This window comes from Echiichthys vipera, assembly GCF_963691815.1.
Source record: "Echiichthys vipera genome assembly, chromosome: 9".
Lineage (NCBI taxonomy): Eukaryota > Metazoa > Chordata > Actinopteri > Perciformes > Trachinidae > Echiichthys > Echiichthys vipera.
Window position 1 is genome coordinate 27,993,638 of NC_139834.1, and position 26,791 is coordinate 28,020,428.

The 26,791-nt window shown below is 41.6% G+C and overlaps 1 protein-coding gene across 1 annotated transcript in view; it reads left to right on the forward strand.

Moving 5' to 3' along the window:
* Nucleotides 1–11,926: 11,926 nt before the first annotated feature.
* Nucleotides 11,927–26,791, forward strand: part of lhfpl4a (LHFPL tetraspan subfamily member 4a) — a gene marked incomplete at both ends in the record, with an annotated part of 36,698 nt that continues 21,833 nt past the window's right edge. Inside the window, one exon of the mRNA XM_083919992.1 lies at nt 11,927–12,335. Coding sequence (XP_083776118.1) covers nt 11,927–12,335 — 409 coding nt within the window. The remainder of the gene's footprint in view (nt 12,336–26,791) is intronic.

Genomic DNA, 26,791 nt, shown 5'->3' on the forward strand with positions numbered 1-26,791 from the left:
AGTCATCAAGTCTGAAGTCAATTCAAGTCAAAAGTCATTAACTTCCAAGTCCAAAGCCTTTAATTTCTGTCAAGTCAAGTCAAAACAGTGACTTCAGTGGACTCAAGTCCACGTCAACAAGTCTCAAATCCACAGCTCTACAACATTTCCAGTAGGAATTATAAAATTATATGACAACAGCAATCTGTTTTACTGCATCGATTCTGAAGCACTAAAATCCTAAACTCACACAACAAAAATGACCCGGAAATGCCATCCCCTACGAATTCATGCTTCCCTCTTCTTGCTTCTAATACCCAAGCTACAGGCCTTCTCATTGCCCCCTCATGGGAAAGCAAAAAGGAACGGTTACATCATATACTGCATATATATTTACTGAAGCAGGTAATCAGACAGTCGAGCTTGCACACCCATGGTCAATTAGCTGAACAGAAGAAACAAGCTGTCATCTTCTAATGAGATGTATGCTTCTAAATCTGGAAGGGCTTCTCTGTAATTTCCCATTAATCAGCTCTCCTGAAAGCATCACGACGCTCTCTTTAAAGCCTCCCACTGTGACCCAATCACCAGGATTACATTTAGAAGCTTCTACAAGAATAGTTGTGTTTTTAAACATTGTATTTTTGGAAAAACAAAGCTACAAACTTTCGGGATCAGACAAAAGAAAGGAGTGTGTAAATGTTACATGAATGAAAGAATGAAATGAATGAATGAAATTTTATTTTGGTGTCTGGTCATTTTACCATGACACATCCCATTCAGGATTATACAGACACCTTAATGTGTACAACACAAACTAAGCCTGCCGGTGTGCCAGCGTACGTCCACAACAGCCAAAAACCTATGTGCATATGGTTTTTGCATATGAATAGGGAAAATGAAATAAATAAATGGACCCCTTGGCCCCATAAATAGCAAAACGAGAATAGGGAAAAAGGATCCAAACAAAGGCGGTGTAGTATAACACTAAAGGTGATGCATCTTTAACTCCTGTAAAACATACTGGTTGTAACATTATGTGTCCATCTAGTTCAGAGGTAACAGACAGTGAGTGTGACTGTATCACTGTATCAGCCCTCCCTCGGCTCCCGTCACACACCAAAAATGACAAATAGATGTTATTCACAGCTATGTGTGCATGCAGATCCACTCAATTTTGCAGCTGATCAGGCAGAAATTGGAATTTTTCACGGGCTGAAGAAAACAGCAGCGAGAGAGGTGGGGAGGGAGCGGGCAATGGAGGAGGTAGAACAGGAGCCACTGGAAGAAAATGTGAGAGAGATAAAAAAAAAGGAGAGAATGAAAGAGTAGAATGAAGACGAGAGAGAATAAATTCTAGTTATTTGAATCATTTTCCACCCTCCCGTCTCTGGATGATCTATAAATAAAGTGGTCGGATAATCCAGTGGTCAGTAGCTTTGAGTGTATGTGTGTGTGTGGGTGTGTGTGTGTGTGTGTGTGTGCGCGTGTGTGTGGAGTGGCAGCTAATTATTTAAGGAGGAGAAATCCTGTTTATTTTCTATTCCACCATGGAGCAGAACAGGCGTCTGACAAATGGTGAAAGCCTGCAGCAATGAAATCTATTTATAACGGACGTTTTTGTAATTTGTAGATGTTCTTTAGGAAATTTCTTTTCCACCCCTTATTACATCTGCTTTCACATATTAAGGTCACTGTGGTCTGGGATTTTAGTTATCATTTTATTTATATTATTTATACATTTGTGGTTCTTGACATCAGTAATCTTTTTTCCAAACCTGCATTTAAAGCAACAGGCCTATACGAGCTTTAAACATGTGTTTAATATAGATAGATGGATGGATGGATGGATGGATGGATAGATGGATAGAGAGATAGAGCGATAGATGACTTTATTTATCCCAGAGGGGAAATTAGGTCATCGTAGCAGCGGTACAATACAATCCCAAATACAAAATATAAACTACAATAAGAGTACAGAACGGTGAATTTAAATGGATGGATGGATAGATAGATGGATAGATGGATGGATGGATGGATGGATGGATGAATGGATAGATAGATAGATAGAGATAGGATATGGATATGGATGGATGGATGGATGGATGGATAGATGGATGGATAGATGGATAAATAGATAGATAGCTAGACAGACAGACAGACAGACAGACAAGAGGGGAAATTAGGTCATCGTAGCAGCGGTACAAAACAATCCGAAATACAAAATATATACTACAATAAGAGTACGGCATGGTGAACACTATATTACAATATACTAAATGGTGCATTTTTAATTACAGTGGAAGGATTTAAATAATAAGTCACTTGCATGATGTGAGCGTTGCTGTGAGGCGTTGTACAGTCTGATGGCAGCAGGTAGGAATGATTTCCTGTGCCGTTCTTTAAGGCAGCGAGGTCGAACGAGTCTGTTGAATAATTAAGCAATAGCTTAAATTATAAAGGGAAAACATAAAGATGGACATGTTTGTAATGCTGTAATCAATCATATCATGAAAGATTTATAATAGAGGAATGTGTCAAGACATAAAAAATACTTTTTATTTTGTGTTTTTTTAAAGAAAATCTCCTTTACTGTGGGGCTTTAGGTTTCCACGGTATATCACAAGTGTAAGTTGCAAACTGGACTAGGTTTGTCTTCCAAACTAGTTTTGATATCATTGAGTCTTGCTTGTATTTATATGCACTGTATATAATTCTGCACAGTGAAGCTTAAACAATAACAATAAGCAAGTTATGTGGAGTGGAGGGGGACTTTTACCATTTCACATAATTCTGACTGTTACAGAATGAACAGATAGTTCATATGTGATGTCTACAAAATGTGATTTATGTAGATATATGTTCAGCGATTCCTTTTAAATAAGCAATTTCAATGTTTTTTTTCAGACTATACAGACCTGCATATAGGACTCCTGTACACAGCAGGGTGTCTTGTTTTTCCCACATTCACAATTCCCTCTGATTAGGATATGATAAGCAAGTCTGAGTGAGCTAAACTAGGTGCTCCGTGGTTCAAACGCAAATACACACAAGCACATGCTAATTATAGCGAGGCAAGCAGTAGCACGTAACGTTTGAATGTGTGACTCAGTCTGAAAGGAGTCGAGGAAGTGAAAAGCTGCAGAATATAAAAAGTAATAAAAGTAAAAAGGAGTTAGTGTCAAGGAATGGTGGCAGAAACCACCGAATGAGGTGCCTGTGTTGTGTTCCTCAAAAATGTTTGCGTGTTAGATGACTGAACTGGCCTCTGCTTTAGTTGTGTGTGTTCTCCACTGTGTTTCTGAGTGTGTCTAGCCTTGAAACACGTCCAATTTTTGTCTCAAATCAGAATTTGGAACGCCTTTGATCATGTGACAGCACATTTGACACGCGAGGCTCATGTCAAATGGTCCGAATTCAGCACAACAACTGCCAACACGCAGCCTGGGATCAGCTGGAACAGCGTTCTGCAGAGGAAGCAACAGCTCGCCGCACCTTGACTTCAATAACCCACCTGAAACAGAGAGAAAAAGAAATATTGATGCTGTGAGACAACCATCTCAGTCCAGCCACGACGGAGGAACTCATAGTTGATTCTCGGTTATTGTGTGAGGGCGGAGGGTCAGAGTGTGATGTGAATGTCGATGATCTTACAAGATTTTATCCACATCACAGTTCTTCATTGAAAACTAAGAAGCAGGATTCAAAACATCCGTCCATCTCATCTTCAACCGCTTGTTCCTATCGGGGTCGCGGGGGGGCTGGAGCCAATCCCAGCTGACATTGGGCGTGAGGCGGGGTCCTCCGTGGACAGGACACCTGTCTATTGCAGGGCACATAGAGACAAACAGAGACAAACAACCATTCACACCTACGGGCAATTTTAGAGTCATCAATGAACCTAAGACCTGCATGTCTTTGGACTGTGGGAGGAAGAGAACCCGGAGAAAACCCAGGCAGGGGAGAACATGCAAACTCCACACAGAAGGGTCCCAGCCCGGATTCGAACCGGGAACTAGTGCTAACCACCACAACACCGTGCCGCCCGATTCAAAACATTCCACACAGCAAATCTCTTTCACAGAGTTATTTATTTATTGCTAAAATATTCCTTGGAGTTGGAATTTAATCTTTTAGCTTATGAGTACGTCTGGGACATTATTATGAAGAGCAGAAAGCCTGCACCATAACAAAGCAGTTGTAACTGTATAAAAGGAAAATGTCCAAAAATAAAATGAAGAGGAGTCTGAGCTATAACTATACCACGGATGAAATTGATGAAATGCTCCCTTCTAGTGTTCAATTCACAACATTGCAACTCCACTATTTTGTATGGGATGTAATGTTGATGTATTGGTTGGACCTCAAATATTGGGATTTAAAATTCATTCATTCACACACATCTTCGTATCAGGGGGTTGTTCATTCAATTGCTTTGTTTTCATGTCTCAGGATGCAGCATTTGAACTTACATTTCATATCAAGACAGGAGGAAATATGCCTTTATATGTAGGCCTGTAAGCATGTCTTCCAACTTCACACTTGCGCAGGGACCACGGATGAAAACAAGCCTCCTGACTAACTGGCATATTCACAATATTGTTTATGATAAACTAATTTTAGTTCAGGGGCCACATACAGCCCAATTTGATCTCAAGTAGGCCGGGCCACTAAAGTCATAACATAATAACCGCAAATAACGACAACCTCAAATTTTTATTTTTGTCTTAGTGCAAAAAAATACAAGTAAAAATTTAAAATTGCAGTTCATGTCTTCTCTAATTTAATTTACACTTTTAAAAGTCATCCCGCAGGTCAGATTGGATCCTTTGGCCAGCCAATTCAGGTCCTTGGGCCGTATGTTTGATACCTCTGCCATTGACACTCAACAATTGAGCCAAGACAGTCACATTGGCATTTATTGCCTATACAGGTCTAGATTTGCTCTGGCTTTGGACTTGACATGGTCATTAAGTTGGTCTTAACTATGGTCCTGCCTGAAAACCCCTAGTTTAGTAGTTCAGTTTAGTGTATTGTGGCTATAGGAAAAAAAAAACATGTTTGATGCAAGTAAGCATTCTCTGACGTAAGTTTAATGCATGCACAGATGGAGATACTGTATATCTGTCTAGAGCATATTGTACACATATCTATACTGCACACTTGTGGTCAAACTACAGCAAGCAAGTTTACAGAGATTTCAGGCAACTTATAATGAGAGTGGCGCTGAGAACGAAAAGTGGCTGATGGTATGCCACTAGTTGTACAGAGGCATAAGCTAATTCTTGGACTGGTATGCTGGTTAGTGCAGCATCATATACCAATATACTGGTGGCCTGTGGCACTCTTTACAGCACATACTGAGCCCCTGTGTAGCGTGCCGCTTCTGTTCCACCAGCGCAGTTTGTGTTGCTTGAAATGTCCACCATCAGTGACAAACAGATCATCCTTGCAGATGTACCTAAAGTTAATATTAGGGCTGGCCTTAGCTAACGTGGGTATCGTAGGCGTAGCCACTATAGCCAGTCTGACTAATTAATAACAGAAATGTAGAGCCAACTAAACAAACAAATGGTGGCTAGAAGACCTATTTCTGGACGGACGAGGATGTACAGCGCTGAAAAGTCATCCATGTTCTCCCTGCTTTCAAAGTTGTTGCTATTTTGAAAAAGGTCAACAAGGAAAAAAATGAATTCATTTAAATGTAATGTGTTTTCCTGCTTAATGACTCTGAAAGTGAAATCCTCTTATCAAACATAAGGTGTCGTAATCCTCGCTACTAATCCCAGTTTTGGAGACAGTGGTATAGTTCAGGAAGCTGATTTATATTCTTTTCAAATCAGGATTTCTTATTGTGCGTTGGTATGTTTTAGGCCTATATACGGTATTCACCTGTCTTGTATCTGGTGGTTGTAATACAGTTACAGACGACCCCACCCACGTTGAGGAGGTACTTTGAAAAACTCAATTGTAATGGAAAACACTTGCCTTGCCTTGTACCAAAATAGAGTCGAGTTGAGCTTCACTGTGTAATGGAAAAGAGACAATATATTAATAGCCATCAGGACCACCACCAATGCTTGTGCTCGTACATGTGTAAGTGTCCTGTGCTGAAGCCCACCTTTCTCAACAGGGACACAGTGCTTTAGCATGGTACAGGTGCACTCACACTGATCAAACAAACTAGACTATAGCTGTGAATCGTGTGAGTAGACCCTAAGAGGCTGCAGCAGGCTACATTTTAAAGCTAATGGTAGCATATGAATCTAGACGACCCAAGACATCCACTGGTACCAACCATGACATGCTAGACTTACCAGGAAGAGCTTGATAATGTTCCAATGGAAAATGCTAATATGCTAATTCCATGCAGTTTGGACAACATTTTAATCAGTTCTTGAGTGTTGACAAATTGTTATATTTTGTACCCCCTCAAACACAAAATGGGTCTCAAAGGGTTACAGTAGTAGAGAAAGAATGGTACATTATCTTCTGGAAACGGCTCTGTATATGGATCATTACTGGGAAACAACTATGGACTTTCCCCATTACACACTTGCAGTTCACACATATTCCAACAGATGGCAACCCAAGACAGGATCATGTGAACAACGACGACATACTGTTTGCTGAGATGGGAATACGCCTGGAAATACCGTGTTGAACATACAGACTGCAAGGTCTAAAAATATGTTGAAATATACTATAATACAACACAATACAAAGTACTGCAATGTAAGTGTAATGATAATTCCCATAAGGATAAGAATACTGTCATGGGGTGTTTTACAGCTGCATGAGTCTGACCTTATGCCCTCACATCAGCTGGCACTGTTTGCCTCTGACTATTTTAACACACATACACACACAAGTGCAGTCATGCAGACATTTACACACAAAATTCACAAAGCTTAATTTTTCCCCTCTCTCTCTCTCTCTCTCTCTCTCTCTCTCTCTCTCTCTCTCTCTCTCTCTCTCTCTCTCTCTCTCTCTCTCTCTCTCTCTCTCTCTCTCTCTCTCTCTCTCTCTCTCTCTCTCTCTCTCTCTCTCTCTCTCTCTCTCTCTCTCTCTCTCTCTCTCTCTCTCTCTTTGAAAACACCTCTTATTTCTCAAGAGACGTCCCCTGGCTGTGTACAAGTCTATTTTCTTCCGCGGACATGTCCTCACTTCAGCAGCCACGTCCTAGCTTTTTGCCCTCACTCTGACAATTTTAGCACACACGCACACACACACACACACACACACACACACACACACACACACACACACACACACACGCGGACACACACACACACACACGGACACACACACACACACACACACACACACACACACACACACCACACACCACACACACAAATGCTCATACACACAGATAAATCCCCTTAGACACTACATGCTCACGTGAAAATACATGTACAAATGAAACACACACACACACACACACACACACACACATCTATAGCTTGTCAACCCCCCTGTTGTTGCTAGCAGATGACAGGAGGCCCCTGAATGTCTGAGGTCTGTGAAAGTCGAGGGCAAAAACTCATGTTTGTTTAGACAGCAGATGTGCTGCGTGTGTTCTAAGTGAACATCACGGACAGAAGGTATATGACAGAAAGCTTTAGCTTCTGCATTTTTATTATATGAGGGAATGCCCTCTAAGGTCTCTGCTGTCTGTTTATTTTTATTTATCAAATTTTGGCTTGTGACCATTCTTCGCAACAGTCTCTGTATGTTCCGCATCTAAAGGATGCACTCTCTCAAAGACCACTGCCTTGGCCTAGTTTTCCATGAAAGCTAGCTTGAGGGCAGATGTGTTTCTCCCCAGAGTGAGTAATAGAGCTTTTAATGGACAGAGAATGAAAGCTTCAATAGTTAAGGCAACATCTGTCCCGGAAGAAAAAAGGGTCAGCCGAGTATAGAACACAGGAAGTGTGCACTCCACTCAACTGTAGAGCAGTCGCTTTACGCTCTACATATGGAGATAGTCCGTCGTGTTCACAAGTTACCTAATGATCACTGTATTCTGCATTAGCACCAAAGCTGAAAGGAAAAGAGATTTATTTGATCCACTAGAGTTTGTCAAGTCAAGTCCACTCCCATCCAGTAAAGTTCAGTCAATATTATTAATATTACCACAAAATTCCCTCAAGGGGTTTTATAATCTGTACAGAATACGACGCCCTCCGCCCTTTGAGCCTCGAATCGGCGAAGGCAAATCGCCCCAAACAGACCCTGTAATATGAAATGCTATGCAATGCTGTGAAACAGGTGCATATGATATCTTACTGGAAGATCTTACGGATAATAGATGTTGTGCGTACAGAATAACCAACATGTTAAAATTACAGCAGGCATGGACAATTCAGATGTTTACACATAATGTGAACATACGGTATGTATATGAACAAAATAGTTCTAGGAGGAGGTCAAGCAGCTTCCAGGTGTCACCAAACAGCTGGAGCCTGAGCGAGAGAGAGAGGGGGGGGAGAGAGAGAGAGAGAGAGAGAGTAGAGGCTTCATCTCCTGGAGGACGAAGATCCAGATCCAACAAAGGGGCTCCATGGTTGTCAATGTTAGTTGGTAAGCCAACACTTTGGTTCAGATTCAAATGTCTCAGTATTATTATGGATTGCGAAGACATTTTGCGGTGAAGACATATGTGGCTTCCAGAGTAGGACTCAACTGACTTCAATCATGAGACCATGAGGTTGACATTTGTGATTTTTAGCAACTATTGGATGGATTGCCAAGACATTAGGCTCAGACGTTTATGTATCAGGTTGAATTCTAATAACTTTGGTAACTCGCTTACTTTTTTAGTGTCACCATCAAGTATAAATTTAGATTTTTGTCCAATACTTTGGTATATGAATACAAACCTGCAAAACAGCCTCAGCTGTACTTTTTATTTAGCAAATGTTATCAAATGTTTAGCAAGATGGTGTCATATGGTCAACTGTAAACCTGCTTCACATGAGCCTCTTAACATCATCATTATGAGCATGCCTTACTTTCAAATCTTCACGGGCCTAGTCCTGAAGAAAGCATCTGCGTATTGAAAAAGCTTTCACATGTCGAGCTGCGGTGAGGGACGGTGGCAACAAGGGAAGGAGCCAAATGCAAACGGTCCGGCAGCAAGATGATGTCAGTCCTTTAATGTGGAAGTGAGGGTATAGAAAGGATTACAAGCAGACAGGCAGGCAAATAAAGGAAGACTTGAGAAGGCTGAGAGGAGGCAAAAAGACAGGAGCTCAAATTAGGAGGTTAGGCAGGCATGCAGAGGCTTTAACTTACTATATTTTAAAACCACATAGCAACTCGGATGGTCTGGCAGGAAATGAGTGGAACTGGGTCGGTATATACTGAGAGCCTAATCAAGGAATTAGATGCAGGTGAGCAGAGAAGGCAACTGCAGAGAAAGGGTGCAATCATCCCTGACAAAATGTATCGAAGCATTCATTCAAACTGAAACAGTGGTGTGTTGAACCCTCTGAGAATACACCCTGTAAATACACCCATAGAAAAATGGTGCACACCGTTTAAAGATTGAATTTGCTTCTGATGAGTGAAGTTTGAGAAGCTGAATAAATGGATGGAGCGGTCAGATGAGGTAAGGAGGAAAGGTCCAGCATATGGTGGATGGAAAATGGCAATGAAGGGGCGTGGGTGATAAGGAATGCAGATGAGATCGTGTGGCACACCATTTATATGTAAAATATGTGCAATGTACAGGCTGATGTGATTCTTCACTGCGCCCCTAACGTTCTGAACACTTATATATTTTTATCTTGTGGACACAAGCTGCAGAACCTTTGTTCAAACACTTCTTTTACCTATAATATTTCCGATTATGCTACTTTCCTACTCCATTACATTTCCTAGGAAATAAAGTACTTTTCACTGCACTACATTCATATGACAAGTGCATGCACCTCATCGTCCAATGTATTGTTAAAAATAAAACTACAAACCAGTGCCCTTGCAATCATTCCCCAGGTTGCAGTGATGGGGCAGACGCAGGGAGCGCAGATATCGAAGACCAGGAAATGCTGACCAATCAGAGCAGAGTGGACTTTTTCGGTGGGGGGGCTTAAAGAGAGAGGCGCTAAAACAGAGCATCTCAGACAGAGGGTGAATACAGGTATATTCAGACGGACAGTATGAGGAAAATAAAGTGTTCTTTAGGCGTTGAAGCTTGTTAACATGTTGTAGTAGGAACATAATAAAAGACACAGTAATGAACCTGAAAAAGAGCATAATATAGGACCTTTAAAAGTATCCTGGAATATGCATATAGCATCACTCCCATGCTGAATGATAAAGACGTGTCATGACTATGCTACAAAGACAAAAACAGTTTTTAAAAAGTTCAAACAAAATTTATGAGGGAGGTTGCCTGTTGAACTGTTGGTTGTGACAAAGTTATAGGACAGTTTGAGCTTCTCTGGAACCCTTTCCCATTAAATTCTATGGGTAAAATATAATCGAGATTTTAGGCATTTTTCACTGCAAAAGCCATCGCATACCATTCCTCCTGATTACAAATGTATGTGGCACCAAAAATGTGGTGTCAACAGGAAAAACATAAAGTAGTAAAATGATGGAGTGAGTCTAAGTTTTTGTAAATTGACTAAAATGATAGTAGAGTTTTAGCATATTTATCGGTCATACAGCAGGAATGGAGTGTTTTTATTTTCAGGACTGACTGCATCCACTCTTTTCTTCTCACAGTGACAAACATCTCCTCAGATCCGGGCTCCCTGAGTCCAAACCATCAAACTGGGGTCCACGATCTAAAAGCGCGTCTGTTTGAGAAGAGCTTTACACAAAGACGCCCACTGTTCATCCAAGCGCCAGGGAATATTTGTTGGTCTAATTTCAAACTCAAGGTGATACAGGGGTGGAGACGCGCTTTGATGCAAATGGCCCCCCTGCTGCTGCTGCTGCTGCTGCTGCGCCCCCGTACGGGAACGCGCTCAATCGCTGTCATCAGTGGGCTACAACATCAGCATCTTCCAGGGGGCGCGCAGAGAAACGGGAGGAGGAGGACGGAGAAAGAGAGAGAGAGAGTGAGAGAGGGGGGGAGAGAGGGAGAGAGGAGACATACTGGATAAAGGCTACGACAAAAAAAACATGATGATAATGGAGTCGAGGCGGTGGAGGATGTCGGATTTACGAGAAAGGACTGTTGAAATTTGACATAGGGCTCGCGTTGACACGTTTTTGCGATTGTTGTGTTTTTTTATTTTTCTCATTCTTTGATTTCCACATGCTGCGTGGACACTGAAGGCGAGCAGAGGAAGGGGAGCACCCCACGGATGCCTCGGAAGGTAAAAACGGGGTCCACCGCTGGCGCTACGCAGGCAACGAGACGCGTCTCATCCCACAGATGGTAATAAAGGACATCCCGAAGATAGCCCTGGAGTGATGGATGAGGATGAAACACAGCTTTAACCCCCTCCACCCGACCACTGTGAAATAAAGGAAATCCTGTATTGATGGTTTTTTTTTAATCATTCATGGTGTAGCCCCAAGGAAACGAGCCTTAGACGGCGATGTTGGATTGCTGGTCTTGGTAAATTATTCATTAGTGGTCTAGGTAGGCTATGATTTTGTATTGCTTCAATGTAGCATTTCCCCCCTCATTCATTTCTACAATGTTTAGTCTTGTGATATCAAGCACGTACTTGCAGGTTACACTTGTATCGTGTGAATATGTAGGCCCATTTAATAACCTTTAACACAAGAAATAGCCAAAGTGGAGGGACATTTCAGCGCAGGAAAGCTTTGATACAAAGAAGGACACAATACTGGATAGCGAGGGGTGTCGAGCTGTCTGGGCTTTTCTAAAGACTTACATTTTTTTATTGTAAGAGTCTAAAGAGGAGGAGGACGGGGGTGGAAAGAGAGATATAAGGAGAGAGAGAAAAAACGACCAAACATGTTGCCTTCCCAAGAAGCCTCCAAGATCTACCATGACAATTACATGCGCAACTCCCGGGCCATCGGGGTGCTGTGGGCCATTTTCACCATCTGCTTCGCCATCGTCAACGTGGTGGTGTTCATCCAGCCCTACTGGATCGGCGACAGCGTCAACACGCCGCAGGCCGGCTACTTCGGCCTCTTCCACTACTGCGTGGGCACCGGGCCGTCGCCCAACCGGGAGCTCACCTGCGTGGGCAGCTTCTCCGACTTCAGCTCCATCCCGTCCGGAGCCTTCAAGGCGGCCTCGGTGTTCGTGCTGCTGTCCATGGTGCTGACCCTCAGCTGCATCGCCTGCATGGCGCTCTTCTTCTTCTGCAACACCTCCACCGTTTACAAGACCTGCGCCTGGATGCAGCTGCTGTGCGGTAGGCACTCTTAAAATCACTCACCGTAGACACTACTACTCTTTTCGGTCACACATGCAAAAACCAAGGCAAAACCCACACATGGCCATATTTCAATGGGCAGCCAGGAGTGATGGTGATGGTGTTTGCGCTACAATCTTTTACAAATGCATTTTTAATTAATGCATTATTATCTAATTTCTAATGATCAGTCATACATTGTACCACTACATTAACCTTAGATGCTATTTCAGCCTTGTGTTCGCTGCCCAAACCCCTCTAAATCTGTTGTTTGTGAGAAAAGACAACACAATGACCCTAAGGTGCTTTCCACAATGCCACACTGAACATAAAAAAGTGCAAAACTGCAAATTCCCACTTGATGGCTACCGTAGTGACATCATCAAACATCGTTAGGGACTTCTGAGGTCAGTATCCTGAGAACCACCTTCTTAAATATCCCATCATAGGTACAAATGGGGTGAAAGGTGTTTGGGCATCAGTTTCGGCATCTGTTACTATGCTGTAGTCTAAAGGCTATACAGCAGGCCATGTTCTGTTACAGTTAATTAGGATGTTGTGCAGGAATACGTTTACCGATTATTCACGCACTGAAAGCAGTAACAGCCCCGGAGCCCCCTCCTGTTACCACTGATATTCTGAGGATACACCGCTGCATCTCCAAAGACAGGAGGCTCATAGCTTTATGCTGTTGAAATGTCAGTTTTACATCCATCACAGTGCAACGTAGCATATATACACTGTGGTGTGATGTGATGTACAGGCTTACATTGGCCCGTGCCGCTATTTTGAGGGATGATTCCAGGTCGATTGGATTACTATTTTCAGGATACTGATGTTTTCCTCCTGCTCTTGTGGGTAGTGCTGCCTCCACGGACAACTGAATAGCTGTAGTGATAGATAAAACGGGGTCGGTAACATTTACGAAATGATCGCTTCGAGGGTTCACTTTGCTGGAGCCAGAGCTCAGAGCCTTTTGGAGATGGTGTTGTATTAGAAATGTGAGATTTTGTGAGCATTTAAATGGTACTATCACTTGATTCCTAAAAGCCCATCTTCACTCTATGCTGCCCTGTAGGGGTGAATCTAGAGATCTAGAGATCTAGAGAGCTAGAGAATATCAACAAACAGGAAATATGTCTATCATCAAGTGTCCTGTTTTCAGTCCAAAACCCAGAGACATTCAGTGTACTATCACAGCAAACCAGCAAATGTGACATTTGTAATTAGAGATTCCATTTTTCCTTCCTGATATCGATACCCAAACTTGTATTGTCCAATATTATTATTATTATTATTATTATTATTATTATTATTATTATATTTTGTTATCATGCATGTTATATGGTTGCTGTCATTATGCATGGAGAATGAAAGTCATAGACCTTTGTCCGTTACAAATGAAAAAGAACATAAACTGCTTTAAAGTAGATTATTTAAATTATTAAATAATCTATTCAATTATTTAATAATGGATCAATCGACACTTGCATACCCCCTGATACCAATACCAGCATTGAGGCAGTATCAGAGGAATTACCAATACTGGTATCGGTATTGGAAAAACAAATATTTGAATATTTGAACATAAAGTTAAAGATATCCAAAATACCCTCTGTAAATAGCTTTGACTCTAATATGTCAGTAAAATGAAACAAGGATTTTTAACCTAGCTTCATCCAGTGTTCACATGTCTGTTGTGGAAATGTATGCAAATTATCACATATTTCATAACATCATTTGCATATTTAAACATAACATTTCAGAAAACTTGCAGTACAAAAATATTTGTCTTCTGTCAGTAACCAACTGGGGAAGTTTCACGGTGATATCCGTTAGTAAACAGTGTTACTCTATTCACCTGAAGCTTCCCTGACCTTTAACAACCCTATTCTGCTTTCAGGATGAAGACCGTGATGCTCATATTTACTGATTATACTGAATAGCAAACACAGGGACATTATGAATTTTGGTCGTATTTCTGCAGCCTTCTTCAGTTTTTACTGATCTTCAGTGCTGGTGCTCATGCATTTTGCACCAAAATATAAGACTGTTGTTCTAGAAAGAGAAAGAAAATAAACAATAATCTGTGATGACTAGATGTCATAAGGCAAAGTGTGTCAAATGAACATGTCAGCAAAATGTTACCTTTGAGTAGCAAGAGCAGCACTCTCATAAGATGCAAAAAAATATATATATTCTCTCTCATATGCACATTTCTAGAGCCTCCTGTGTATATCCCACTTCTTTATAAGCTGATCAATGTGATAAATAGGCCAGGCAGAATAGCGGGGGAGTCAGTTTTCTGTACGGAAACAGTCAGCATACTGAATGAGAGGGAGGTAGAAAGGAAGAGAGAGGGAGAGAGAGAGGGAGAGAGAGAGAGAGAGAGAGAGAGAGAGAGAGAGAGAGAGAGAGAGAGAGAGAGAGAGAGAGAGAGAGAGAGAGAGAGAGAGAGAGAGAGAGAGAGAGAGAGAGAGAGAGAGAGAGAGAGAGAGAGAGAGAGAGAGAGAGAGATCAGCACTTTTTTCCCTCCTGTATTGTTTTTTCCTCATCCTCATCTGCCCACTCTGTCCTCTGTTCTGCCGAGTGTGTTGAAAGGGTTTGGTGCTCTCTACAATCAGCATGAATCAGGCAGAATAGCCAAGGTGCAGATTTTACTCTCTTTATCTAAATCTTCGCGACTTAAGCGGAATTGAACCCAAGTCTTGCCACAAAAACCGTTTATCAAGCACAACATTTTTAAAAATCAGTGGTATTTGTATCCTTTACTGAGGGAAAAGCTGCAATGTAAAATATGCATTTAAGATCTTTGCCTAGCAAAACTTGGTTAGGTTTAGGCAACAGAACTACATGGTTACATTTAGGCAACAGAACCACACGGTTAGGTTTAGGCAACAAAACTACATGGTTAGGTTTAGGCAACAAAACTACATGGTTAGGTTTAGACAACAAAACGACACGGCTAGGTTTAGGCAACGAAACTACATGGTTAGGTTTAGGCAACAGAACCACACGGTTAGGTTTAGGCAACAAAACTACTTTGTTAGGTTTAGGCAACAAAACTAAATGGTTAGGTTTAGGCAACAAAACCACATGGTTAGGTTTAGGCAACAGAACCACACGGTTAGGTTTAGGCAACAAAACTACTTTGTTAGGTTTAGGCAACAAAACTACATGGTTAGCTTTAGGCAACAAAACTACATGGTTAGCTTTAGGCAACAAAACTACATGGTTTGGTTAAGGCAACAAAACTACATTATTTGGTTAAGGCAACAAAACTACTTGTTGAAATACAATAATATAAGTTATAAATGTTTATGTGGTTTGCGGAAACAGACAACACCAACATTTGCACATTTATTTTTGTAACAATCTTTTTAATTTTTTCATTTTGAATCACAAACAGATGATCCCATTTTGATTTACAGATGACTGGATTAGCTTTTTGGGAACATACTTTTCAGTTGTATTGTCAGGATCAGCAAAATCTGTCATAAAACCATAAAAACAGCTTGTAACTATATAACTTAATCTCATTCCTAGTATATATAAAATGAGCTTGATTTAAATCTGCTTATCATACTTATTGTAAAAAGTAGACAAAAAAACATTTTGAGAAGAGTAACCGTATGTATTCCTGATTTGAGCATTTTGTTGGCCTCCCACACATTGATGCTCAGTGCTGGCTGTAATAAAACATCAACCACAACCACATTTTTTTTTATTATCAAACCAAATTTATAGCCATGAACAAATCAGAGTATGTGAAACTTCACAAAGTTTTACTGTCCTTCCAGCGGATGTGTACGATGTGTGCTGGGGTTAAGTTGTCTAATAGGCTTGGCAGACAACCTAATGCTGCTCAGAGATGATCATTTAATCATCCCCTCTGCCCTGCTGGGTGCAGCAGCAGGTCACCTGGCACTGCACAGTCACAGAGTATAGCAAAGCAAATACAATAAGGGCCAATTAGAGCCATCTGTGGCTCAGATTTACCAAAAATGGACCAAAAGTTTCAATCAGAAAGCAGTTTGAGTCCTAATCATGATGGTCTGCTAGTATGCTGCTACAGGGAGGTGAAACAGAAACAGGAAGGTGAAACAGAAATGTTATTTTGTCATTAAAGTTTGAATGTACACATATGACAGAGATTTTATTTAATGTCTGAATTTAACGTGAACACTGGGGGTACTTGGTAGGACATATTGGTTTATTAAAGGCCAAATAAAAAAATGAGAGTAAAAAATTTAACTGAGGCTAAAACAACACCTCTTGGAAAAACAGTGGCAAAGTGCGTCTTGGCTTCTATAAGCTGAAAATGGGCTAACGTTGGTACATCTGGTTAATGCACATGTAAAGGACTGCAATAAATAGTGACTGTACATACCAAAAGATCTAAAATATGCAATATTGAACTTATAGCTTCGGGACAACAGTAAAGCAAAGCCAAGCCAGAGAAGAGTCTGCAAAAGACACTTAACCACCAGCAGAAAAGCACACACACATACTGCCCCGCTTCTGCATTGCTGTTAGAAATACAAGGGGGATTGATTGCAAAGCCCCGCAGCAAGGCCTCTGTCACAAATCAAGATTTGTGGGTTGTCCAGTTTAATGCGTAATTCAGGTTTTTTTCTTTTGCCACAAAGCTGGCTCACTAACTGGGCAGGTTTTGACTCTTGTCACATGTCCTCTTTTATCATTTTTTACACAAGTATTTCTGTAATTTTTTCATGTGTATAAATGAGTGCAACACTATGAATGCCTTCCAGGAGCGAGTGTTTGAAAGTACGCTCCATTGTCCCCATATTCAAATGATTAGCGCATCTTACCTCTTTATATAACAGCCAGCTTTTAGAGCCGCCTTCCAATGTTTCTGTTAGGAACAGCTATAAACACTTTTGCAGTGTTTATAGAGCAGTTTCCCCGCAGCTATTGTTTTGTTTTTTTGTTTATATTAAAGGGGCAATACACAACATGCAGAGTCTAGATTACACGGCTCTCACTACTGGCATCACAAGCAAACATGGAAGTGACTGAGCCAACATGGCGGCGTCTAGCAGTGCAGGGCAAACAAATGTTATATGGTTGTTTAGTTGTAGACACTAATATGAACGTGTCTTTCCTTGAATACAGAATCAGTGATTGTGTATTTTACTACTAAACTAAAACAAACCGTGTTACCACAGCTGAGTGTCATTGAACACATACTCCAAAACATTATGAACTTCATCTTCAGGATGATTCTGGATTCCAGTTTGACTGTTGATATTAAAAAGATGAGCATCACATTGCAATATACCATTAAGTGTTATTCTTGCATGCTATGTTTTTCTCACATTGTAAAGCCTGCTGGTCCCAATCCAGTAAGACTGTGTTGAAACCAACTGAGATTATTTTTAACCAAGGCCTAAAAGTTCTTGATAGGAAATAATTAGATTTGGAATTTTAGAATATCGAAAATGTCATAGCGTTTTCAAAAGATTGATTGGTATATACAGTAAGAGCATGTTCAATGCTACTTCTACACCACTGTAGAGTTTTTTTTCAACTCTGAGCAAATAAGCAGAACCTCTAAATGAGCTTTATACTCAGATTTTAACTTCCCACTAGGGTGAACGGCTTTTTCAATTACTGTCATTGTTGGAATTTACCTCCAGCCGAGCTTAAAACTCACCCAGACTCTCATTACCTTTCATATGGTGCAAAAAATAAAATAAATAAATGTATATTGGGCAATCAGTCATGTCAACATTGGTTTTGACCATGATTCAGGTTCTTAATTATAATGTATTGTAATTGTATACTGTACTGATTGTGTCGGTTTTATTGTAAGTGTGATATAGACTATAATGGTGTTTAATGTAATTGAATGTTTTAGTGTCTGGGGACTGTTCTGTGCGTACCAGCCCAGGGACTGCAGATGAAAAATAGGTAAAAACCATGTCCTCTCATTTTAAGAGTAATGGTTTTATGCATGGTCCTTTTTTTCAATAAAGAATAATAATGGTTACAATAATGCGGTCGGCAGGTTTAGGAACAAACCAAATTATCCATTAGCCAATAACAAATCAACAGTCACCTGCTAATAGGTGACTTTGTCGCCAAGTTATGTCACAGCTCAATGGGAAAGTGAATAATGTGCTTATTTTAAACTTAAAATGTAGACTAAGCAGATGAAAAGAACAAGAAGAGGGCTAGATTTCCCAAAAGCACTCAAGGTCTGTGAAGAGCTTCGCTGTTCGTACCTTTGCTTGGATTTAGATTAATTCAGTTTAAAATGCTCCTGGGAAATCTGCTAGAGCTTAGTATTAAATCACCTTTTTTGAACAAAGATGAATTCAGTGCCAAGAAACTGAGTTTTTGCCTTCCTACAATGACAGAGAAGTCTGCTTCTTTCCTTTGCGTCTCTCTTCCACCCACATAAAGCAGCACTCGCCTCAGCGCACCTGTCATTGCTAGTTTCAGACTTACGCAGTTGTCATTTTCACGCCCAGCGACCACGTTGGTAGGTAGAAAATGCTTGCACCAATCTGTTCACCCATGGGTGTGTTGGTCTTAAAATTAGGTGTGGTCCAGCGCATTGTTGGCACATTGCTATCTTAAGGCAGCAGAAAGCCACATTGACCTACAAAGACCTGTTGCCCGTTTCACAAATGTAGACTCTGACTTTAGATCTTAGATCTAATTGCTTGACGCCTAGTTCACAGTTAGGTGGCTGCCCTTTTAGCCTTTAAATAGTCTAAAATGTCTAGCTCAGGGGTAGGCAATTCCGGTCCTGAAGAGCAACTGTCCTGCATGTTTTAGGTTTCTCCCTACCCTAACACACCTGAGTCTAACAATAATCAAACTGTGACGAGCATCAGCTGCTTGATAACGAGCAAATCATTAGAATCAGGTGTGTTAGAGCAGAGAGACCTGCAGAGACCTAAAACATGCAGGACAGTGGCTCTGCAGGACCGGGATTGCCTACCCCTGGTCTAGACTAATCCAGCAGCATTATTACTGTAAGATTGGTCTAACATTAAGATTCTTATTAATGGTGGATGGGTGAAATAATACATTATCATCATTAATGAAAAATATTAATCATATTCTCTTAAGTGTGGACATAGCAGAGAAAAGCTGCACCTTCCCTGTGCACATCAACGCATGAAGAGCAGTAAGTTCATTATCACAGTTTTTATTTTTTATTTTACTACGTGCATGGAAACATTTACAATTACTAAAAGGAGCCTGTCAAATTGTTAAGTAAATCCTTAAAGAAATCACATCATGCATCGATAAAAAACATAAATAAAATAGCAACAACATACAGGTTTAATGAAAATAATGCATTCAGGTGGGTGTCTGAAGGAAGATTTAAGCGTAAGCAGATTTGCACGGCATCAGAGGTGATCGGTGCGTCATGCTTGTCCACACACAGACTGCTCCCTCAGTTAAATAGGTTATTGGTGCATTTCCTCATATGCAGTCAAAATGAGTTGTTTATGGGACAGAGGACTGTGAGGCGGCAGAGAGTCTCCAGCTTCATGCACAAGTAGGTCAGTTTCCTCAGCAGAAAACCGCTCGCTTCTCCAGCTCCCTGAATCCGCCATTTAAATAACTCTACGCCTGCTGCAAACACCCCTGACATTTAAAGGGAATGGGAGATGACAATGTGATTGGTTTTCATTCATGTTTCACCCAAAACACACCCATGATTATTGAAGAGACTAAATACAACGGCAATGCCCCTTGCGCCTTACTATGTGCACAGAATTTGCAATGTCTAACTGACAAAAGTGGAGTTGGTTATGCCAGAAAACCACTCCATGTACTTAATACATGCGCTATAGATCCTGTAAATAAATAGAGCCCTATATGTTGCTCTGGTCCCTCATTTCCTTTTACTTTATCCCCTGTCTCATCTCTTACCTATCTACAGTTCTTCCAATCCTCCAACACAACTGAGGTGCCATAGGAAAGTTCAAGCCATTGCAGCTTGATGGCTCTCTTTCTCCTCCATCAGCTCATGCCTCATGCCTTCTTAACCTCTTTCCCTGTCTGTTTCAATATTTAACAGAACTAAGCAGGACATGGGCTGGGGCACAGGGGAGGAGCAGTCCTAGGAGAAATAACCTGTCAGTGACTGGTCTAAGTGTGTGTGTGTGTGTGTGTGTGTGTGTGTGTGTGTGTGTGTGTGTGTGTGTGTGTGTGTGTGTGTGTGTGTGTGTGTGTGTGTGTGTGTGTGTGTGTGTGTGTGTGTGTGTGTGTGTGTGTGTGTGTGTGTGTGTGTGTGTGTGTGTGTGTGTGTGTGTGTGTGTGTGTGTGTGTGTGTGTGTGTGTGTGTGTGTGTGTGTGTGTGTGTGTGTTTCCTGAGAATGTTGAAACTAGTTTAGTGTGGTGGAAACTGTTAAGCTTATCTTAGTGTAAGGCAATGCTGATGATTTTTTTTTTCGTACTGTAGTCAAATAATTTACAATGAGGATGGCATTTTGTTCTGGTTTTAAAGAGTAAAATCACACTTTGAACTGATGCACATGCTCTCCTTGGTCCTGAAGTTACATTGTTGCCATTTGGCAGATTACTGTGTGGATTATTTGCGTGTTGATGTCTTCTTATGAATATTCTGTTTAGATTTGAAAGACTCAACAGTACGCACAGACTGTCTTTCCCTAAGTGTAATATTATACTGGTATAATTTATTATATTAAATTATATTTAATAGATTAAAGACAATGTTGGGAGGTGTGATTACAGCAAATTACTCTATGAATATTTTAAGAATATGGTCAAAATTTTAAGATCATTATAAGTTACTGCACCATTATGTTTTAGTTCCTACAGAGTCATGATAGGAATATTTTTAGCAATACTATACAGGGCTTGAATTGTTTATATCAGGGGTGATCACACTTTTTCAGCTTGCAAGCTACTTTTAAAATGACCAAGTCAAAATGATCTACCTAAAAATCCAAACATATATTTATTTTCATGAGTATTTTGAAAAGTATTTACATGTGCAATATGAGATGGTGTACCTTGAATAACTGCATGAACCCATATTGCACAAAACATAACTTTGTAAAAAAAATTTAATCGTCTGACTTTAATGAATTGCAAGGGATAGAAGCCAGGGATGCATAAATGGAGTCTCTACGACGTTCCTATCAAAAGTTATGGCCTATTTAAAATAGGGTTAGGGTTTAGGATTAGAGTTAGGGTTTTGGATTAGGGTTAGGGTTTAGGATTAGGGTTAGGGTTAGGGTTTAGGATTAGGGTTAGGGTTAGGGTTAGGGTTTAGGTGTTAGTGTTATTTAAGAGACTTGAAACTTGGGCTACCCCCCCTATTTTGTGGACGATGTGTGCACTCGTGCTGGTTTCGGTGCGATCAGACATCGGGAACCATTTGATCTTAAACAATTATTTGCCTATTTTTTTTTCCAAGATTTTTTGGTACCAAGATGGAGTCTCTACAACGTTCCTATCAAAAGTTATGGCCTATTTAAAATAGGGTTAAGGTTTGGAATTAGGGTTAGGGTTAGGGTTTAGGGTTAGGGTTAGGGTTAGGGTTAGGGTTTAGGGTTAGGGTTAGGGTGAAGGATAAGGGTTAGGGTTAGGGTTAGGGTTATTTTAGAGACTTGAAACTTGGGCTACCCCCCCCCCCCCCCTATTTTGTGGGCGCTGGGTGCACTGGTGCTGGTTTCGTTGCGATCGGACATCGGGAACCCTTTGATCTTAAACAATTGTGTGCCTATTTTTTTTTCTTAGGTGCTCATTTGTTGAGACTTAGCCTACCCCCCTAATTATGGCCACGCGCTTTCCATTGATACCAAGATGGACTCTTTATGATGTTCCTATCAAAAGTTATGGCCTATTTAAAGTAGGGTTAAGGTTTGGAATTAGGGTTAGGGTTAGGGTTAGGGTTTAGGTGTTAGTGTTATTTAAGAGACTTGAAACTTGGGCTACCCCCCCCTATTTTGTGGACGATGTGTGCACTCGTGCTGGTTTCGGTGCGATCAGACATCGGGAACCATTTGATCTTAAACAATTATTTGCCTATTTTTTTTCCAAGATTTTTTGGTACCAAGATGGAGTCTCTACAACGTTCCTATCAAAAGTTATGGCCTATTTAAAATAGGGTTAAGGTTTGGAATTAGGGTTAGGGTTTAGGGTTAGGGTTAGGGTTTAGGGGTTAGGGTTAGGTTAAGGGTTAGGGTTAGGGTTTAGGGTTAGGGTTAGGGTGAAGGATAAGGGTTAGGGTTAGGGTTATTTTAGAGACTTGAAACTTGGGCTACCCCCCCCCCCCCCCTATTTTGTGGGCGCTGGGTGCACTGGTGCTGGTTTCGTTGCGATCGGACATCGGGAACCCTTTGATCTTAAACAATTGTGTGCCTGTTTTTTTTCTTAGGTGCTCATTTGTTGAGACTTAGCCTACCCCCCTAATTATGGCCACGCGCTTTCCATTGATACCAAGATGGACTCTTTATGATGTTCCTATCAAACGTTATGGCCTATTTAAAGTAGGGTTAAGGTTTGGAATTAGGGTTAGGGTTAGGGTTAGGGTATAGGATTAGGGTTAGGGTTTAGGGGTTAGGGTTATTTTAGAGACTTGAGACTTAGCCTACCCCCCTAATTATGGCCACGCGCTTTCCATTGGTACCAAGATGGAGTCTCTACGATATTCCTATCAAAAGTTATGGCCTATTCAAAATAGGGTTAAGGTTTGGAATTAGGGTAAGGGTTAGGGTTTAGGGTTAGGGCTAGGGTTAGGGTTAAGGTTTAGGGGTTAGGGTTATTTTAGAGACTTGAAACTTTGGTTACCCCCCCCTATTTCGTGGGTGCAGAGTGCACTCGTGCTGGTTTCGTTGCGATCGGATATCGGGAACCATTTGATCCTAAACAATTGTGTGCCTATTTTTTTTTCTTAGGTGCTCATTTGTTGAGACTTAGCCTACCCCCCTAATTATGGCCACGCGCTTTCCATTGGTACCAAGATGGAGTCTTTATGATGTTCCTATCTAAAGTTATGGCCTATTTAAAGTAGGGTTAAGGTTTGGAATTAGGGTTAGGGTTAGGGTTTAGGGTTAGGGCTAGGGTTAGGGTTAGGGTTTAGGGTTAGGGTTAAGGGGTTAGGGTTATTTTAGAGACTTGAAACTTTGGCTACCCCCCTATTTCGTGGGTGCTGAGTGCACTCGTGCTGGTTTCGTTGCAATCGGACGTCTGGAACCCTTCGATATAAAACAATTGTGTGCCTATCTTTTTTCCCTTAGGTGCTCATTTGTTGAGACTTCGCCTACCCCCTAATTATGGCCACGCGCTTTCCATTGGTACCAGAATGGAGTCTCTACGACGTTCCTATCAAAAGTTATGGCCTATTTAATATAGGGTTAAGGTTTGGAATTAGGGTTAGGGTTAGGGTTTAGGGTTAGGGCTAGGGTTAGGGTTAGGGTTAGGGTTTAGGATTAGGGTCAGGGTTAAGGGGTTAGGGTTATTTTAGAGACTTGAAACTTTGGTTACCCCCCCCCCCCCCCCCCCCCTATTTCGTGGGTGCTGAGTGCACTCGTGCTGGTTTCGTTGCAATCGGACATCGGGAACCCTTCGATATAAAACAATTGTGTGCCTATTTTTTTTCCCTTAGGTGCTCATTTGTTGAGACTTCGCCTACCCCCCTAATTATGGCCACGCGCTTTCCATTGGTACCAAGATGGTCTCTACGACGTTCCTATCAAAAGTTATGGTTTATTTAATATAGGGTTAAGGTTTGGAATTAGGGTTAGGGTTAGGGTTTAGGGTTAGGGCTAGGGTTAGGGTTAGGGTTTAGGATTAGGGTTAGGGTTTAGGGGTTAGGGTTATTTTAGGGACTTGAAACTTTGGCTACCCCCCCCCCCCCTATTTCGTGGGTGCTGAGTGCACTCGTGCTGGTTTCGTTGCGATCGGACATCGGGAACCCTTCGATATAAAACAATTGTGTGCCTATTTTTTTTCCCTTAGGTGCTTATTTGTTGAGACTTCGCCTACCCCCCTAATTATGGCCACGCGCTTTCCATTGGTACCAAGATGGTCTCTACGACGTTCCTATCAAAAGTTATGGCCTATTTAATATAGGGTTAAGGTTTGGAATTAGGGTTAGGGTTAGGGTTTAGGGTTAGGGTTAGGGTTAAGGATTAGGGTTAGGGTATAGGGGTTAGGGTTATTTTAAAGACTTGAAACTTTTGCTACCCCCCCCCCCCCCTATTTAGTGGGTGCTGAGTGCACTCGTGCTGGTTTCGTTGCGATCGGACGTCGGGAACCCTTCGATATAAAACAATTGTGTGCCTATTTTTTTTCCCTTAGGTGCTCATTTGTTGAGACTTCGCCCACCCCCCTAATTATGGCCACGCGCTTTCCATTGGTACCAGAATGGAGTCTCTACGACGTTCCTATCAAAAGTTATGGCCTATTTAAAATAGGGTTAAGGTTTGGAATTAGGGTTAGGGTTAGGGTTTAGGGTTAGGGCTAGGGTTAGGGTTAGGGTTAGGGTTTAGGATTAGGGTCAGGGTTAAGGGGTTAGGGTTATTTTAGAGACTTGAAACTTTGGCTACCCCCCCTATTTCGTGGGTGCTGAGTGCACTCGTGCTGGTTTCGTTGCGATCGGACATCGGGAACCATTTGATCCTAAACAATTGTGTGCCTATTTTTTTTTCCTTAGGTGCTCATTTGTTGAGACTTCGCCTACCCCCCTAATTATGGCCACGCGCTTTCCATTGGTACCAAGATGGTCTCTACGACGTTCCTATCAAAAGTTATGGCCTATTTAATATAGGGTTAAGGTTTGGAATTAGGGTTAGGGTTAGGGTTTAGGGTTAGGGTTAGGGTTAAGGATTAGGGTTAGGGTTTAGGGGTTAGGGTTATTTTAAAGACTTGAAACTTTTGCTACCCCCCCCCCCCCCCCTATTTCGTGGGTGCTGAGTGCACTCGTGCTGGTTTCGTTGCGATCGGACGTCGGGAACCCTTCGATATAAAACAATTGTGTGCCTATTTTTTTTCCCTTAGGTGCTCATTTGTTGAGACTTCGCCCACCCCCCTAATTATGGCCACGCGCTTTCCATTGGTACCAGAATGGAGTCTCTACGACGTTCCTATCAAAAGTTATGGCCTATTTAAAATAGGGTTAAGGTTTGAGATTAGGGTAAGGTTAGGGTTAAGGTTAGGGTTAGGGTTTAGGATTAGGGTCAGGGTTTAGGGGTTAGGGTTATTTTAGAGACTTGAAACTTTGGCTACCCTCCCTATTTCGTGTGTGCTGAGTGCACTCGTGCTGGTTTCGTTGCGATCGGACGTCGGGAACCCTTCGATATAAAACAATTGTGTGCCTATTTTTTTTCCCTTAGGTGCTCATTTGTTGAGACTTCGCCTACCCCCCTAATTATGGCCACGCGCTTTCCATTGGTACCAAGATGGTCTCTACGACGTTCCTATCAAAAGTTATGGTTTATTTAATATAGGGTTAAGGTTTGGAATTAGGGTTAGGGTTAGGGTTTAGGGTTAGGGCTAGGGTTAGGGTTAGGGTTTAGGATTAGGGTTAGGGTTTAGGGGTTAGGGTTATTTTAGAGACTTGAAACTTTGGCTACCCCCCCCCCCCCTATTTCGTGGGTGCTGAGTGCACTCGTGCTGGTTTCGTTGCGATCGGACATCGGGAACCCTTCGATATAAAACAATTGTGTGCCTATTTTTTTTCCCTTAGGTACTTATTTGTTGAGACTTCGCCTACCCCCCTAATTATGGCCACGCGCTTTCCATTGGTACCAAGATGGTCTCTACGACGTTCCTATCAAAAGTTATGGCCTATTTAATATAGGGTTAAGGTTTGGAATTAGGGTTAGGGTTAGGGTTTAGGGTTAGGGTTAGGGTTAAGGATTAGGGTTAGGGTTTAGGGGTTAGGGTTATTTTAAAGACTTGAAACTTTTGCTACCCCCCCCCCCCCCCCCCCTATTTCGTGGGTGCTGAGTGCACTCGTGCTGGTTTCGTTGCGATCGGACGTCGGGAACCCTTCGATATAAAACAATTGTGTGCCTATTTTTTTTCCCTTAGGTGCTCATTTGTTGAGACTTCGCCCACCCCCCGAATTATGGCCACGCGCTTTCCATTGGTACCAGAATGGAGTCTCTACGACGTTCCTATCAAAAGTTATGGCCTATTTCAAATAGGGTTAAGGTTTGGAATTAGGGTTAGGGTTAGGGCTAGGGTTAGGGTTAGGGTTAGGGTTTAGGATTAGGGTCAGGGTTAAGGGGTTAGGGTTATTTTAGAGACTTGAAACTTTGGCTACCCCCCCTATTTCGTGGGTGCTGAGTGCACTCGTGCTGGTTTCGTTGCGATCGGACATCGGGAACCATTGGATCCTAAACAATTGTGTGCCTATTTTTTTTTCCTTAGGTGCTCATTTGTTGAGACTTCACCTACCCCCCTAATTATGGCCACGCGCTTTCCATTGGTAC